Genomic DNA, 17311 nt, shown 5'->3' on the forward strand with positions numbered 1-17311 from the left:
AGTAAATGACATGAGTTGCAGTCAGTAGCTCTCAAAGAACACGACGTGCAGGAAGCCTCAAGGCTACAAGCTCATTTTATAAAAACAGATTGTACTCGTGGTGAATAAGCAGATGATATTCAGTTGTGCTTCTTCCTCCCGTAGGTCAACAACATTAAGATCGACTATGCAAAGAAGACTGCAAAGAAAATGAATATGAAGAGGCTGGAGAACAGCATATGGAGTCTTCTCACAGAAAGCCCAGAAAAACCCTCAGATGTAAAGTTACACTGACAGATTGGCCTTGTATCAGCTTTTATGTCTACAGACATTATCCGTACTAAATAAGTTACTTTAGTCCTTCGGCTCTAATAAAAGTGATGGATTCCACTTCAAATGGCCTTTTTTTAAAGTTTTAATCTGATGTTGTTGAACTTGATGGGAGATCTCGCCCTTTAAATATCTGGTTCCCAGAGGTTTGACTTTGAAAATGAAAGGAACAGATACGCATGCATTTTTAACACGCTGTGAGAAATCCTTCAGTGAAAGTGACTGAACTTTTCAACTTTTTCAATATCATAAGATAACTTGAATATTCCCTGGTGATGTTTGCCCATGTTTTAGTTTTCCTGCAGGTATTTGTTTATGGAATCACCCAAACACAACACAACTGGGTGTGACGCCACCCATGAGGGATTAGACGATTTGGACAATACTCGGACAATACCAGCGGTCAGTCACGGGGTGCACTCTAAATGGGAACATCATTTATAAAATTGACATCATGTTCTGTTGAAGAGCTGAAACTAGTAATTGAGACTGATTTTAGGTCAAGTGAGAATTGGCTTATTTTCCCATAGACCCCGATTCTAACCCTGCAAACCAAAAGACTATATCAACCTTTTTTTTTTATAAAGACTCTGTATTTAGCTGCCCTTGGACATTTTGGTATCCACTTTTCAACAAATGGTTGAATTTCTCTTTGATCACATACCCACCAAACACTTAAGTTAAAAGGTTGCAATAGCAGGCTACTGTCACACCGGGACAAGGACTTGGACCCAATTGCACGACTCGGGAGACAAAGTGAAAAATAAAACAAACTTTTATTTTCAAAGCGGAACAAAAAAACATCTAGAAAAACTACTAGAAAAAAACAAGATCATTCACAGGCACGGGAGTTACGCTGGTTCCCTGGTTCACAAGACAAGACGAAGTGGCAACAGACAAAATGGAGACACAGACCATAATATGCACAGTCATGGGGAACAGGTGGAAACAATCAGGGCGCGGCAGACAATCACACTGACAGGAAAACACAAGGGGAAGGAGCAAGTTACCTGAAACGAGAAATATAGATATTAGATTCAGCAATTTGGTTTTGAAAAGGCCTTTCGCCCGTGGTCTGCTTGCGTTCTCTTTGATTTTGTGTCCGTGTCATTAACTGTGCCTTCATGTTCTCCGCAGGAGGTGGAGACTGGGGAGGAACCCGAGGTGTTCAGTCAAACTACAAAGACGCTGCTTCAAAGGTGCCATCAGACCCCCGACCACAACTGCCATCACACGGCATTAATGAACTTCAAATGTGTTTTAACACCTTTGGCTGGATCCCACAACCCGCTGCTGGTGTTGAACTCTAAATGACAGGATTATTATTGTGCAGTGCCCTCCAGAGGTACATATTAGAACAGCGAGGCAAATTCCTTTATTTTTGCAATTGACTCAAAACATTTGGATGAACATTTTAGCTTTTACTTCCAGGTATTTACATCTGGATTGTTTTTGTTCCTTGAATTTGAGAGAATTAGTCCTGGAAAGTCATTGAAAAATCCTTGAGATTGCGGTCAACCAAGGTGTGGGAACCCTGCTATTGTAGTTCCATGTGAGTGTTTTCTTCTTTTTGTTTTTCCCTCAACAGAATTTGGAGTCGGTGAAGGTTGATGACATGTCGGATATCATCATCAAACAAGGCCAGTGAGGAGGAGTGAATGATGGGATGTTGTTTAAAGAATCACTGCTATTCTGTCCTCTTCCATCTCTTTTTAATTCTGTGACACTTTGCTATTTGTACACATATTAAATCCTCGTCTAGCAAATATATAATAATATAAACTGAGTGCGACCTACTTCCTTGAATAGCCATTCAAGCGTTTGCCATTTCCTTTTATTCTGTGCTCTTCATCCTTTGTGTAGATAATTTAACCACTGAACAAAAACATTTATTCTGTCAAAAGAAATTAAAGAAAAATACAGCATATGTTGTCTATAATTCATATTTAATTTATTAAAGCAGTTGCGCAGAGTTGTGTAACCTTTGTGCTCACAGTTTATTCTTGAGAATGTTTACAGGAATCTGTACAAACCAAAATAAACATGAACATAAACTACTGTGTAGTTGTAGATGAACCACAGGCTGAAACTGCCCACTGGTGGTGTTCTGAAGTACTGCTACTGAGGCACAGAGACTGTCCACACACTTGGACTTATTTAAGGTCTGTTTTCTGTGTCTTTGGCCTAAACATTGCAAACGGATAAGTATTTAGATTTATCAGGAACATAGAGTGTATACTGTAAAGATTTAATTCATCAGTTCATCATATAACTGTGTTAGGCAAGCAGTTCAGAATCAAGAACAGAAAGAAACTCTTGTTCGAGTCCCTGTGGTTTCATCACCGCAGCGTCGTCTGAGAATGTTACAAGTATTTCATTTTCCAGGAAGATCATTTTAATAAAAGGACAAAAATATTTGGAATCAAACTGAGCAAAAACGTGACAATCAGAAACAGCAAAACAGCTGCAAGGAAATAAAATGTCCATTAAGATTTTATTATTATAATAATAAAAGGATTATTATTGTTATATTGAAACATAATCAGGATTCCAGCTGAGACACGAGTCTTGCTTCCATTGCGTTCTTGCGACTTCAAACATTTTGTCATTTAATTATTCAGATCCAAAGGAAAAGAAACCAAGTTAAAAAGCATTTTTGGGTCAAATCTCATTCCGAGTGGACGCTGGTTCAAGGATCTGAGCGAACGACAACGCTCATGGAAGAAAGAAGAAAACGTAACGTGTCTCTCCAAACATGGACAGAACAACCTGAGGGTCACTGTTTTTTTCCTGTGAGTGTGTTGGTGGTACGTACAGGAGCAAGTCCTCCGCTGAGTCTGTGCTAGAAATCGTCGTCGTCGTTACGTCGCTCTGTTCTTGGATTGAGGCTCCGTCTCCTGCTCGTACTCGATCTCCACGTAAGCCCGCTTCTTCCTCGCCACTGCGCCGTTGGCCGGAGATTTGCCTTTTATCTTAGAGGCCTTGGTCTCCGCCTCCATCTCCTCCTCATCTTCGTCACTCGACTCATCCTCTTCCTCTTCGTCGCTGCTCGTCCTCAGCTTGTTCATGTCCTGAAACCAAAACACCACCCAGTCCAGATTTGTTTATGATCTAAAAATTCACAAAGCCCTGAACCCTGAGTGCATTTCAACGTCGCTGATTTACCTCAAAGTCGCTCAGGTCACTCTCCTCCACTTCTTCTTCTGCCACAAACTCTCTCTTCCCAACATCCTGCGGACAAAAGACGTGAAGCATCAGAGGGACGACTTTAAACATTTTTGACTAACAAACAAACTGAGAACCGTCCGCTACCTCGTCCTCTTCCTCCTCCTCAGACTCGGACTCTGACTCGCTCTCTTCATTCTGCTGATCCAGAGCTTTGTCGAAGGCGTGGACGGGGAAATTGTAGATGTCACCGTACTGAAAACACACACACACACACACACAAGTGAAAATCAGAATGAGGGAAATGTAGATTGATTGATTTTTTTGTTTTTTTTGACAGCGTAATTAACACAAACTCACCGTTCCCTGTTTGAGTCTCTCCAGCAACTCCTTCTCGATGGCGTTGTCCAGCTGAGCAGCAATCAGAGCTTTCTCCTACAAACGCGGGACAAAGAGGACGAGAACTTTGTGAAAGTTGGAAGTCGACCACAGGTTCAGACTCGGGAGACATTTGGTGGCATCGACTTACCTCTTTCCTCTTCTCCCGCTGCTCCACCTTCCTGCTCAGAGGAACCAACTTCCTCCTAAAAATCAGTCAAGACAACGTTTAGTCAAAGTGAAGTCTCAGGGCGTGTGTGTTTTTTTTTGTAATTCAAACTCTTTTCATCTCATTTTGATCAACTTACTGTCTCTTGAGGACCAGTTTGCGCATACGGATCAGATACTGGGTGATTTTGGTGAATCTCTGTTTACATTTGTGTCGCAGGAATCGAGGCCAGTAAATCAGATTCTCGTCTATCTGTTCCAGAGCTTTCTCATAGTTCTTACTGAGCTTCACCTGCACACACACACACACACACACAATAAAAGAAACATGCCATTAGTACAGAGTTTATTCAAAAAGGCTTCACTGTCGAGTTACAGCTGCAGGTTTGAGGACGAACATGGAACAATAAATTAAAAATATACAAAAAAGGTGTATCCCTGTGTCCCAGTTAGTTCAAACTCACCTTCTCCCACATCCTGGCAGGAAAAGCAGCTCTCTCAATCACCTTCATGTAGAGGAAAATCTGACCTGCACATAAAACACCATTTACATTCATCTTTTCTCCTTTTTTTGATCACTATCACTTTTTTATTAAAATGTAATGTCCATGTCCTAATTTAATTTCTTCTATTCATGAAACTTTCATCCTCTGTGTCATTTCAGGTTGTAGGTTTTGGTACCTTTCTCCTCTCTGATGGTGGCGTACTGACTGTTGGCGAGTGGACAGGCCGAGCGGTTACACAACCCTGTGACGTTGTATTCATTACGACAGAAGTTCTGACTCTTCGTCCTAAGGCAGAGAGTAAATATGTTATTAATACATAATCAATAATTGTACATTAAAACAATGATGTCGATTCCATCTGCAACTTACTTGACTTTGTGGGAGCAGAACTGTTTGTTTCCAATAATGTCCCAGATAACCTGCAGGAGGCGGAATAAAGAAACTGTTGTTTTGCTTTTTCAGTTTAGCCACACACAAAAACAAGGTGTTCCACACGGCGATACAGTTTACGACACTGGAGGACATTCCCTTTATTTTCTGCTGTTGAACAAGCTGTTTAATGTTCACCGATCTTACAATAGTACTGAGAACAAACGATTAATAAGCGACAACTAAATCAAGTGTCCACATGATGGAGAGGGAATAGAGATTAGGGGTGGGTCAAAATATCATATAATATATAATTATTACTAGTGTTCTGAAGCTGCTATCTGAGTTGTGTTGTACTGTCCACCAATGCAACGACAATAAAGAATCTATTCTATTCCATAATGATAATTGCAAGACATGTTATATATATATATTAGGGATGCACGATATATCGGCATTAATATTGGTATCGGCCGATGTTCGTCATTTTTTAACATATCGGCATCGGTGCAATGAGTAAAACTGCGCCGATTTTAACAACCGATGTTTATACCCGTCTAATTGCTGTTTGTGTATGTGTGTCGGGAAGGGGACAGCGTCAGTGACGCAAGCGCAGCACAAGGTGTGTGTGTGTGTGTGTGTGTGTGGAGGAGAGAGAATGTCAGCGGTGTGGGCGATTTTTCAGGGTGTCAATAGAAGATACGCGAAAAGCATTATGCAACACTTGCAAAGTCGAGGAGGGTTCCGCGTCAAGTCATTCAATACCACAAATTTGATCATGTCATTTGAAAAACCGCCACCCAGAAGTACACAAACAACGGCAGGAAGCTAACGCTAGTAACATTAGGCAGCAGACAAAAAGAAAGCAGCGCAGCTGGGACTCGACCAAAGGAAGACAGTGGCCAGGGCAATAACGATCAAGGTAATGGAAATGATTGCTCTTGACGACCAGCCGAGGGTTCCGACGGTTGATAGCGCATATTGAACCCCGCAACAACCTGCCAAGTCGGCGCTACTTTTCCGATGTTTTGCAATTGAATAAATATCTGGTTGCCATGAATACTGGCACGTTTGATAAAGTATTTTAACATGATTTTTTTTAATTATGGCAGCTCTTAGTAGAGCTTGTCAGGTATTGTTTCTCATATCTGTTGTGTAGTTTTATTGTGAAGGGAAGTGGCGCGGTTGTTGTTGCCGGGAGGAAGGGTTGTTGACTTTATTTACGTACCCAGTATAGACGCCCTTATCTCGGTTACAGTAACTTTGGCAGGGTATTATTTTTATTTATGTTCATGTTTGTAATTTATGATCCAAACTTTCTCACAGGAGTTTAGTGAGTTGAGGGAGTTAAACTGTACTTTAATTTAGTTACACACTTGCTACAAGTGGTAAAGGTTTCTAAAAACCTTTACTTGTAGTTGGTTACTTGTGTCTTATGTGACCTTGTTATTTGGAGGTAAAACATGTTTTGAAAATAAAGAAAGACATTCAAAAATTCAGCTTGCATGATTTTCATTCTGTACAAACTTTTATCATCTCAGAAACTTTTTTTAAAAAACATATATCGATATCGGTAAATATCGGTTATCGGCCATAGCAGCAATATTAATATCGGATATCGGTATCGGTGGAAATAGTCATATCGGTGCATCCCTAATATATATATTATATATAATGTTATATCAAGCCTGAATACATTAACAATTAACAAATGATCGTTAGACAAATGTTGCAGAAGTTAACTCGTATATGAATTATTATTAATATCTTTGATGAAGCCATGAACACAGTAAGTGAGCACATGTGTTGAAAAGTGAAAACTTCTGACGTAGTGAGACGATTAACAAGACAACACGTGTTCATTTCATTTAGCATTACACTTTAAACTATATAACCAGTTGTTATATCATACAATCCACGGTTACTGCATAGAGATAACTGCGATTATGGTCGGTTACTCGTTCCCCTGTAGATCGAACTATCGGAGGGAAATCAGAAGTAAGTGTATTATTAATGGTTTGTACCGGGAAGCTAACGCTACCTAACATCAGACTTAGCACGTTCGTACTCATATATCACACTTACGTCGTCGTGTTGCATTTTCGCTTCTTCGTAGAGATAATCTCAGTCACAGCGGAAAGTGTTGTTGGTTTTAAAAAGGTTAAACTATCTCAACATAAAGATATAAAGTGTTTTTTGTGTCTGTGACGCCACATGTGCACTTCCTCACAGAGCTGCCATCTTTCTTTCCAACACTGGCCCCTCCCCCTACCGAGGTCGCGAGTCAGCGTGTGGAAATATCGCGATAGCGGTAAATCACACACAATCACAGTATTGCCTTTTGAGGGAATGTTTCACTTAATAATGCTGATTTAATTAAGGATTCACTTGTACTTATTATGTTGTTTTTATGTAAATTCGAATTTATTAGTAAAATAAAACCGCTTTTGTTACAGTCTGCCTAATTTGACTGCAGCCTTGCACTTTGCCAGGAGAGGTCGCTCTATCTGAAGTTTGTTTCACAAGAACAAATTCAATATTCACTTCACAATTACAGTGTTTGTTGTTCCACTGGTGATGATCTGCACACACACACACGTCACTAATATTAACAGTTAAACTTTAAAATTTATTTAGTTTATTTTTTGTTTTAAACTGAGTCAATATTAATCTGTTATCGATTCAGGATCAGAACGGCTGAGGCGCACAGCGTAACAAGTGAGGCAGCACCTATCACGGATCAGTCCGTGATTAATCCGATCATCACATTCATGAACCGAAGGATCAGACCTGACACCAGGCGCTCAAACACTTTGTACGAGCTCCTCAGCTCAGTCAGTGACGGTGACTAAACTTCATCGACCACGTGCTGTTTTTATTCAAGTGACGACAAAACATAAGTAAAACTTAACAACTAAACAACTAAACCCAAATAACCACACTTTAGAAAATGCCTGTTTGACTAAAACAGAGTTTAAGATTCCTCTCACAAGGAAAGAGGTGCATTTTGGGAGTATCTGCTGTGAATACGAGGGAACCGAGAACATCTGGTGGTCAGGAGGGGAACTGCAACACTACCGCCAAGTGTGTGTGTGTGTGTGTGTAATGTGTGTCCAGGTATTACTCATGTTGTGGGGACCTAAACCTGTTTACAGTCACATTATGGGGTAAATGACGTAACGTAAATGACTACATTTTAAGGTGAAAATATGTTTTAAGGTTAGGTTGTGGTTAGGGTTATGGTAAGGTTAGGGTCAGTAGTAATTGTGGTTGATTTGTGATTTGTCTCGTCTGTCAGAAACTTCAGCCTGACTTTGATTTTAAAACTGATTCTTGTTTTTATGCAGATGAAGCAAAAAAAACAAAAAAAACAAGCGAGACTCACTGGTGAAAAACAACATACATTTTTATTTTAGTAAATAGTATGAGCATTTCACTGCTGTACAACACTGGCATCTCTAGTTGGCACTCGAGGGACACTCCACCCAAAAACAGAAATCACAGGCACCATGATGTCATGTTTTGTCCTTTAATATAACCCTAAAATACCAGAAGCACCAGCAGCCTCTGACCGGAGATAGAAACGTTAAATAGAACCGGAGAAATAAAAGACAAGGGAACCAAATGAAAGGCACCAGAAGCCACAGAGGACAGAACCAGCTGAAGAACTGAAAGCTACACAGACATGCAACGCACATCGATTTACACTGAGCTATATAGGCATGCAAAAACAACACAGCTGTGAACAGGGGCTGGTTCACACACACACACGCACACGCACACGCACGCACACACACACCCATGGTCACTAACGCCATTTCGCCTCCTGAACATACAACGACTCATGTCCACATCATAGAGGCAAAGGTCAGTTTGATTTCACCCTGATTTCCCACCAAACACCAGGAGGCTCGTCACAACCCTAACATCCTGCCATTCTCACCCTGAAGAGATGCATTGTGGGAAACACCCGGGTCATATTGAACCTGCCTTGTCACACAACCACATACTCAACTCATCGATTGGTCATCGAGTTTGTGACGAAGTAGGTGGTGATTTCTACTCTGGATAGATATATACATATGTATATTCTATATATACATATATATACATATGTATATATAGAATCCAAAGCTGTGATGCATTGTGGTGTCTTTTTATGGAGGAAAAAAAAATGTATTGTAGAAAACCAAACAGATTCTGTCGAGAAGAGATGATTCTAGAATCACAATGTGAGGGTTCCACGACGTTCTCGTCTCCGCACGTTCAGAACCCTGTGGAACAACAAACGACGTCGGAATGGGATGAATTCTACGACGACACCACACTCTTTAATTCAATCACAAACAACGCTCGTATTTTTTTTTTTTTCCATACAAAATCCTTATCGTTCCAGAACCCGAAGCTGTGAATTTTGTGTTTTGAACAAAGAAGAAAAAAACAGGATCTTGAAAGCTCTGGAGAACACACAAAAGATGTGGGAACAGAGATTCATCACAATGGAAGTCAAATGTTTGTCTTCAAAATTAGGTTCTAGAATCTTAAGTCGACATTTTAAGGGAATCAAGACGCTACAATCAGCGAGTTTTACTTAAAAAAAGGAACAAAAATATGGAAGAAGCTGCTCCAACTGTACAAGTTCAGCGCTACACGGACTCACACTGGGAATGTGATGTGGACAGAGACAGCCACGCCTCTTAAAACATTTAGATTCAGATGTTTGGTGGTCAGAGCAACGAAGAGGATATTTTGACTTTAAAACTTCCTCACGACGGAGAGCGTGCAGTCTCCACTGGACAGAAGAGGAGAAACAAACAAAGGAGAGACGACGATGGGAGAAAATAAGGTGCGACACCCTCCATGTGATGGCAACTTGACTTTAACCCCCGTAGTTTACATTTTCAGGCAGCTCTTTGAATAATAATTGATATTAATGACGTCTAAGTGTTTATTAAAGCGAAACAAACAACTGAGGCGGAAACTGAACAACACAGTGAAACAAGGCAACGATGCAAAACAAATAATGAACATTAATAAACACTTATGAACAACATCATGTGTCTCGTTCTGATATTAAAGGGATATTTAAGGGTTTTTTAATCACACAGACCTTCTGTTTAACACAAGGAAAACAGAAGGTTAATGTCCAATTAAGTCTATGATATCTTTAGGTTTGCTGTCGACAGGAAACTGAAACTTATACACCAAGGAAAACTGATATAAAAGCACCAAAGTCCACTACTGTCTCTCTTCAGTAAGTTTGTGTCTTTAAAAGTTAAATGTGAACAAAGAACTTCATACATTTTAACTTAGTGACAGGGACGACTTTGGTGTGGGGGAGTGAGAGGTTTATAAACTTCAGTACCTTCAAAAAAACCTGAACTATCCCTTTAAAATCGGATCCAAAACAGATGAGAAAATAAAATGCAGACTGAAATTCAATAAAACTGAATTTCAACACTTTGATTTTTCCTATTTCTTTTCTTTCTATTTGTTATTTTTCCCGTTAACCTTGTTTTCACCTAAGTGCTATTAAATGATAGTAAACTGCCTTGTATTATATTAAACAGAACATGTTTATAAAACAGGGAAAGATTCAATATTTTTCACTTCGTCATCTCAGCGAGCGATTCTGCTTCCTGTCAATACTTTTCTGGAATCTTTTTGGCACCAATATAAAAAAGTTTAAAACCTTATAAAACAAGTTATCGGTCGAACCTTCAGGTTGAAATTTAGGGAGGCAACGCAGCATCGGAAACAAGGTCAAGCAACAAACAACAACTCCAATAAAAGAAAAAAAGAAAGGAAGGAAAGAACAGAGAACGCTGCTTTAAAATGAACGTATAAATCAGCTAATGACGGGAAATGATGTAGGAACCGACACATGAGAAAGAGAAACGATAAGAGTCGACGTCCGACGGTTTCTCCAGGTTTTCAACGTCTGTTCACGCCTTGAATGAAAAAGCAGATGCACGATGGAGACCAGGTCCAAATCTACGTCTGTGTTCCTTCATTGACCTCAGCAGAGCCCCTCCCCCCCGCACACACACGATGGAGGTTTCAAACAGTCCGACAGGGTTTCAGGAAAAGGGGAGCGACGTCCTTCTGTCGTTCTTCCTGCTTTCAGATGAGTTTTTTTTTTTTATTATTCATTTGGTCTCAGGATCGAACTGTAACAGCTTTTACTTGTTGTTTTGGGAACAGTTGGCATCTTCTCCTGTGATATTATCTGTCTCCACAGGTCGAGGGGGAGGAGGGGGGGGAGAGAGGAGGGGGCGGGGTTGTGTTTATGGTGGATCTGGGCAGGATGTGAACGTTTTTTCTGGAGTTCTCGGTCTTAGGAGGTCTTGACCAGGTCGTAGACGTAAATGTGGAAGTCGTCGTCAAACTTGATGAAGTAGACGGAGGGCTTGGCCTCCACCTGGTGGATGACCATCCCAGAGCGCTTGCCGCCATCTTCTTTGGCATACTCCACCTGTTTGCCCACCAGACTGTCGACCACCTCGCCGGGCTCCCGCTCCGTCGGCACGTTGTCGTCTACAGACAGAGAAGAGCGGGTTAGTGGCCTTTGCTGCAGAGGACGGAGTATTGGGGCTACACTGAGGGGAACAACAATTCACAGACTTAAAGTGGTATATAAAGTGGTAAATTAACGAGAATAAAGTCGGAATATTCTAACCGGTCATCGGTGGATGCATCAGTGGGCCATTCAGAGGGGTTTTGTGGTTTCTCTAGTTTATCATATGAATCCTTATTCTATAAGGTGTTTGGGCCTCTACAGGTGCTCGCCAGACCTCGACTCCTCCTGGATCCAAAATCTTAATTATCAGTCGGATTGTTTCTTTAAGAAACCACAAAAACCCCTCTGAATGGCCCACTGATGCATCCACCAATAATCCTGCCATTTCCCCCTCCACAAAAGCAGCCATTTCCTCCAGGTCTGCCTGGTTCTTTCTGCAGAGAAAATGCATTTTCTTGCATATATGTGCCAGAAGATGAAGTATCTCCTCATTTGTGAAACTTATTCTAAAGTACAAATCCACGAAATGCTCCACGGCCCTCATTTGAACAACTCTCCTCTTGTAAAACAACAGGTTAGAATATTACGGCTTTATTCTCGTTAATTAAGACTTTATTCTCAAAGTCTGTGAAAATCTGTTCTCTCAATGTGACCCTAATACTCCGTCATATGTTTATGTGTGCTTTTGACTTTAGTCCCAGCATTTACACGCTGAAAAAGAACAATTTAACCAAGAGCAACATTGAAACCCTAATGTGTGTAAGCATTGTTCTATTGAGTGACCTTCTCCTCTGCAATATAAGCAAAGGCATCATGTCACAATGACTCACTTGAGTCGGGCATGATGCGCAGGTCTCCTTCCTTGTAGTCGTCCAGCAGCTGGTACATGTAGAGAACCGGGTCTTTCTCGTAGGTGATGTAGAACCAGCACGTCATGATGGGAGCCCGGGCCAGAACCATGCCCCTCCACTCCTCCTTCGGCCCGTCCTCCGTCTCAAACATGTGCTCCACCGCTTTACCGATCATCGTGTCGGCCAGCAGTGAGTCGCTGACGAGGGCTGGAGCTGGACCAGACACATGTGGAGGTGACATTTATTTATATTCCACAACAGTTTACACGTACAGGTTTTCATCATGTGTGGTCAGTTATATTACTGAAAGAGTGCCCGACCGTATCCTGTAGTTGGACTATGACCATAGCTCAGATTACTCCTGCATGTGCACACTTAGTCGGACTAGGACCATAGCTCAGATTACTCCCGCATGTGCACACTTAGTCGGACTATGACCATAGCTCAGATTACTCCCGCATGTGCACACTTAGTCGGACTATGACCATAGCTCAGATTACTCCTGCATGTACACTTAGTCGGACTACGACCATAGCTCAGATTACTCCCGCATGTATACACTTAGTCGGACTATGACCATAGCTCAGATTACTCCGCGTGTACACATTTAGTCGGACTATGACCATAGCTCAGATGACTTCTGCATGTACACACTTAGTCAGACTATGACCATAGCTCAGATTAGTCCTGCATGTACCGTTTAGTCAGACTATGACCATAGCTCAGATTACTCCCGCATGTATACACTTAGTCGGACTACGACCATAGCTCAGATTACTCCCGCATGTGCACACTCAGTCGGACTACGACCATAGCTCAGATTACTCCCGCATGTGCACACTTAGTTGGACTATGACCATAGCTCAGATTACTCCTGCATGTGCACACTTAGTCGGACTAGGACCATAGCTCAGATTACTCCCGCATGTGCACACTTAGTCGGACTAGGACCATAGCTCAGATATACACTTAGTCGGACTATGACAATAGCTGAGATTACTCCTGCATGTACACACTTAGTTGAACTATGACCATAGCTCAGATTACTCCTGCATGTGCACACTTAGTCGGACTAGGACCATAGCTCAGATTACTCCCGCATGTGCACACTTAGTCGGACTAGGACCATAGCTCAGATATACACTTAGTCGGACTATGACAATAGCTGAGATTACTCCTGCATGTACACACTTAGTTGAACTATGACCATAGCTCAGATTACTCCTGCATGTGCACACTTAGTCGGACTAGGACCATAGCTCAGATTACTCCCGCATGTGCACACTTAGTCGGACTAGGACCATAGCTCAGATATACACTTAGTCGGACTATGACAATAGCTGAGATTACTCCTGCATGTACACACTTAGTTGGACTATGACCATAGCTCAGATTACTCCTGCATGTACACACTTAGTCGGACTATGACCATAGCTCAATTAAACTGCGCATGCAAATGTACAGACTGTAGATTAAATTGAGAAAATAAATCCAAACTTCTCACTTTCACCAGATGAAACTCACCCACTCTGTCGGGCAGCACCTCCAGCCCCACCACCCGCTCATCTCTGTACAGCTCCAGGCCGTAGACACAATCAAAGCCATCGTATTTGATGAGAAAGAGGGAGGGGTTAACGGGGACTTGGTCCAGGACTGTCCCCTTCCACTGAGATGACTTACCTAAGAGGAAGCAAAAGGGTAAAATCTGAGACTTCTTCTTCCTGAAAAGGAACATTGGTTGAGCCTCCAGATGAGACACGGGAACAAAAACAAAGAAAACCTAAAAGGTTTGATCAGATGTTTGTGTGCAAGCGAGCAACTGGATGGTTCGTATAATTGCTAATGAGTCGACAAGACGGATGAACAGACGGATCAATGCAACTTACTGCCCTCCTTCCAAATGTGCTGGATCCTGTAGCCGACTATGCTCCTCTTGGGTGGAGCCAGAGTCTTACTAGGACCAACACTGGTCCTCTGTTTCCTGAAAGGAACAAGGCAGAGAAGAAGATTGTGCAGAAGCAGAAGAGATGAAAAGAAAAGAAGGAATGAAAATGAAGTTCAAAGATGACTTACTTGTGCGAGTTCTTCTTCTTCATCATGTTTGCAGACACGCCTGAATGTCCTGAAACACAACAGCGCTGGTTTGATGCTAGTTTTCACATTTGAAGTAAAATGCACCTAAAAGACGTTTCCTCTGGTCAGAGTGAACTCACCGCCATCCGCTCGTGGCCGGGGGGCCGCTGGGCTCTTGAATGGAGTCTTCATTCATCCACCTGTAGAGGGCAGCCTACGCTGCCTGTTCAGGCTGATCGCTGAGTGTTTTCGAAAGGATGGACGGAGGACGGAGGGAGGGGGCAGGGAGGGGGAGGGGAGGGGAAAGGGTGGGGAGAGGAGGAGGGAGGAGGTGGTGGGAATGAAGGAGCACCAGGAATCAGGCCGGGCCCTGGACAGGCTGCATACAGGCTGGATACAGACGAAAGCCCTGGAGACTGAAGCTGCACCTGATGGACTCGATGATGGAATGATGTGTTGAGCCTGAGGAGGGAAAACATGAGTCACACCTGCCGCTCGTGTTATACTCACGATCGATGATCGACAATCAGCCTCATGATTTCACCTTCATGTGAATTCATGTTACATTTGGAACAATAACGTGAGCATTTTAACTATTTTTACAACCACAGGTTTATTCCATCTGTGTTCTATGCTTAGGTTTTAAAAAGCCTTGAAAACTGATGTTTGTGGCGTATTGGGAGGACACATCCAAATGTATTTATTAAACAATCACTCCCACTAAAACACAATCCTGGGATCATTCAAACTAAAACCACCGTTGGTATTGTTTCCACGTCTCTGAACTTGTGACATCAGCTGATCCTGAACTTTTTCCTCACCAGAGCAGTTCAGTGTCGCTCTATCTGCCGCACGATCGACAACAACACCGCAGTTCAGCCCGAACACATTAGACACCATGATCACAAAGACCAGATGCTGTTTGATGTTTTAATCCACAATCAAATCTGTTTCCAATAGAGCCGCAGCAATCTGAGTCATAAGAAAGACTAATATTTGATATCTCACATTACAGAATCTCCGTGTAAATGGTGACGTAGTGCGTCTCCTCGGTATACCAAGTTTTATATTTGCACAAACTAAGAGATGGATGAATTTAACCATCTCCACCTATAAAATTGGATTTTAGAAACGTACTTTCCTTTTGCACATTAGAGAATAAAGTGTGAATTTACTAAAGCTGCAACAATGCATTCATTGATATATTGACATTTTCAGCTCTGTGATTTCTGCTTTTTAACTGTATTTTCTCACTGCATTTAGAGCTGAATAACTCAATCACTTCACTTTACTAACAGATTGTGTCAAAATGTTAGAAAATGATGAAAACTCTAACTTACGGTCACAGAGCAACAAACCACAACCTGTTCACTTTCACGCTGAAATCACAGACTCAAATTGATTGATCCATTATCAAAATAGTTGACTTGACAATCGATGAAGCAGTGATGGATGAAACAATGGTTGAATCGTTGCAACTCGATTGTTCGTTGACTGAATCCTGAAACGACGAATAATCGTCATGTACAAAGTGGATCAGTTATGAATATGATCAATAGTCAACCACGTGACAAAACAACCGCAGTTATTGTTACTGCATCACTGCACTGCACAACAACAAAAACACACGTTGTGTCCATGTCCAGGGTGTGTCAGCAGGTCAACACATGTCCAAGCACAACTGTCAAACACACACACACATAGAGACAAGAGACAGAAAGAGAGAGAGACACAGTGGGGTAGCAGCAGAGTCACACAATGTGTCCATGTCATGTCAACACATGTCCAGGCAACTGTCAAATACACCCAGACGGACAGAGGGAGATAGAGACGGACACAGAGACAGGGACAGACACACACACACACACACACATGCAGACAGACAAATAATGTGTCCCTGTCAGGTTAACACATGTCCAAGGGTTACTGTCTCTCTCACACACACACACACACACACACACACACACAGAGAGAGACAGACGGACAGACGGACAGACTCAGAGACTGAGAGACACATTACCAGGTGAACACATGTCCAAGAGCAACTCTCTCTCTCTCACTCACTCACGCACGCACGCACACACACCCACTCCAGTGTCCTCAGGTGAGTTGCTGGTTGTTGTTCAGGTGAGTGATGATGAGGAGGAGGATGATGATGATGAGCAGCCAGAGGTCAAAGCTTACCCTCGTCACTACACGATCACCTGTCCCTCTGCCTACTCTGGTCTATGTGTCCAGGTAAGACGTCTCAGTCCGCAGACAGCGGCCATATTGCGCCGGTATTTACAATCCCGCATCACTGCGAAAAGGCGCAAACGAACAAAGAGAGCAGGGAGCTGTGTGAGCAGAGAAACACTGGCGCACAGCCAGCGGCTCTGCGCTAACGCGTATAAGCGGACAAATGCTCCGATAAACGGGTCGTTCGACGGCGGCAGAGGCCGCAGTTACTTACCGATAAATCAATCAGCGTCGCTACACAATCCTGATCAACAGCCGAGGCTCCAAATTGATCCGTTCTGCCTTCTTTTGGTCTACCGCTGCGTCAAGTTAACCGTGCCAAGGCGGAGGGCGACCGGAAACCAAGCGACGCGGCCTTCAAAGTGTGAATGAAATGGAAAAAACTAGAGTGAAACACAGAAATAATCAGTAGCGAAGCATACATCTCAAATGATTGATTCCAACGTAAAAAAGATGAACGCATTTCTTTTGAAAATAATCAAAATTGAGATTAAATTAAATCATTGTCCAACAGGTTTTTATACAAGACAAGGCCATAATATCCATTCTGCTTTTAAAGTGCCATGACAAAAGTAAGACGAATCTAAAAATACATTCGACGTGTAATAAAAATAAATAATGTTAATAATGTAAATCATGTTTTGGCAGAAGTCAGTTTGGGTTTTATTTTGAAAAACCTTGGCCGGATGTGTGACATGTTACAATGATTTTTTTGACGCTGCTTGTTGCAGAAA

At 42.1% G+C, this 17311-nt stretch overlaps 2 protein-coding genes and 1 non-coding gene across 5 annotated transcripts; all 3 read right to left on the bottom strand.

The window, feature by feature from the left end:
- Positions 1-1066: 1066 nt before the first annotated feature.
- Positions 1067-7158, bottom strand: mak16 (MAK16 homolog (S. cerevisiae)). Of its 2 annotated transcripts, XM_058637042.1 has the most exons (11): positions 6981-7158; positions 4896-4945; positions 4702-4811; positions 4485-4549; positions 4161-4312; positions 4004-4058; positions 3835-3909; positions 3622-3729; positions 3475-3540; positions 3125-3380; positions 1067-1319 (listed from the first exon to the last, which is right to left on the bottom strand). In XM_058637042.1, the coding sequence occupies exons 1-10, from the start codon at positions 6993-6995 to the stop codon at positions 3171-3173; spliced, it is 906 nt and encodes a 301-aa protein (XP_058493025.1). In that variant the 5' UTR covers positions 6996-7158; the 3' UTR covers positions 1067-1319; positions 3125-3170. The 2 variants fall into 2 exon arrangements, with proteins under 2 accessions (XP_058493025.1, XP_058493024.1); XM_058637041.1 differs by lacking the exon at positions 1067-1319 and having other exon boundaries at positions 2785-3380; positions 6981-7157.
- A 423-nt stretch (positions 7159-7581) lies between these two features.
- On the bottom strand, positions 7582-7680 carry LOC131464735 (small nucleolar RNA U13). Its single transcript, XR_009241233.1, has one exon. It is a non-coding gene; the product is annotated as a small nucleolar RNA U13 (small nucleolar RNA).
- Positions 7681-9200: 1520 nt separating this feature from the next.
- Positions 9201-16932, bottom strand: LOC131463499 (spindlin-1-like). 2 transcript variants are annotated; one of them, XM_058635240.1, is made up of 8 exons: positions 16792-16919; positions 16524-16638; positions 14480-14801; positions 14340-14388; positions 14153-14247; positions 13791-13946; positions 12246-12479; positions 9201-11432 (listed from the first exon to the last, which is right to left on the bottom strand). In XM_058635240.1, exons 3-8 carry the CDS (start codon positions 14529-14531, stop codon positions 11233-11235), a joined length of 786 nt encoding a protein of 261 aa, XP_058491223.1. In that variant the 5' UTR covers positions 14532-14801; positions 16524-16638; positions 16792-16919; the 3' UTR covers positions 9201-11232. The 2 variants fall into 2 exon arrangements, with proteins under 2 accessions (XP_058491223.1, XP_058491222.1); XM_058635239.1 differs by lacking the exon at positions 16524-16638 and having other exon boundaries at positions 16792-16932.
- Between the last annotated feature and the right edge of the window lie 379 nt (positions 16933-17311).

Source organism: Solea solea, chromosome 8 (genome assembly GCF_958295425.1).
Source record: "Solea solea chromosome 8, fSolSol10.1, whole genome shotgun sequence".
NCBI classification, from domain to species: Eukaryota; Metazoa; Chordata; class Actinopteri; order Pleuronectiformes; family Soleidae; genus Solea; species Solea solea.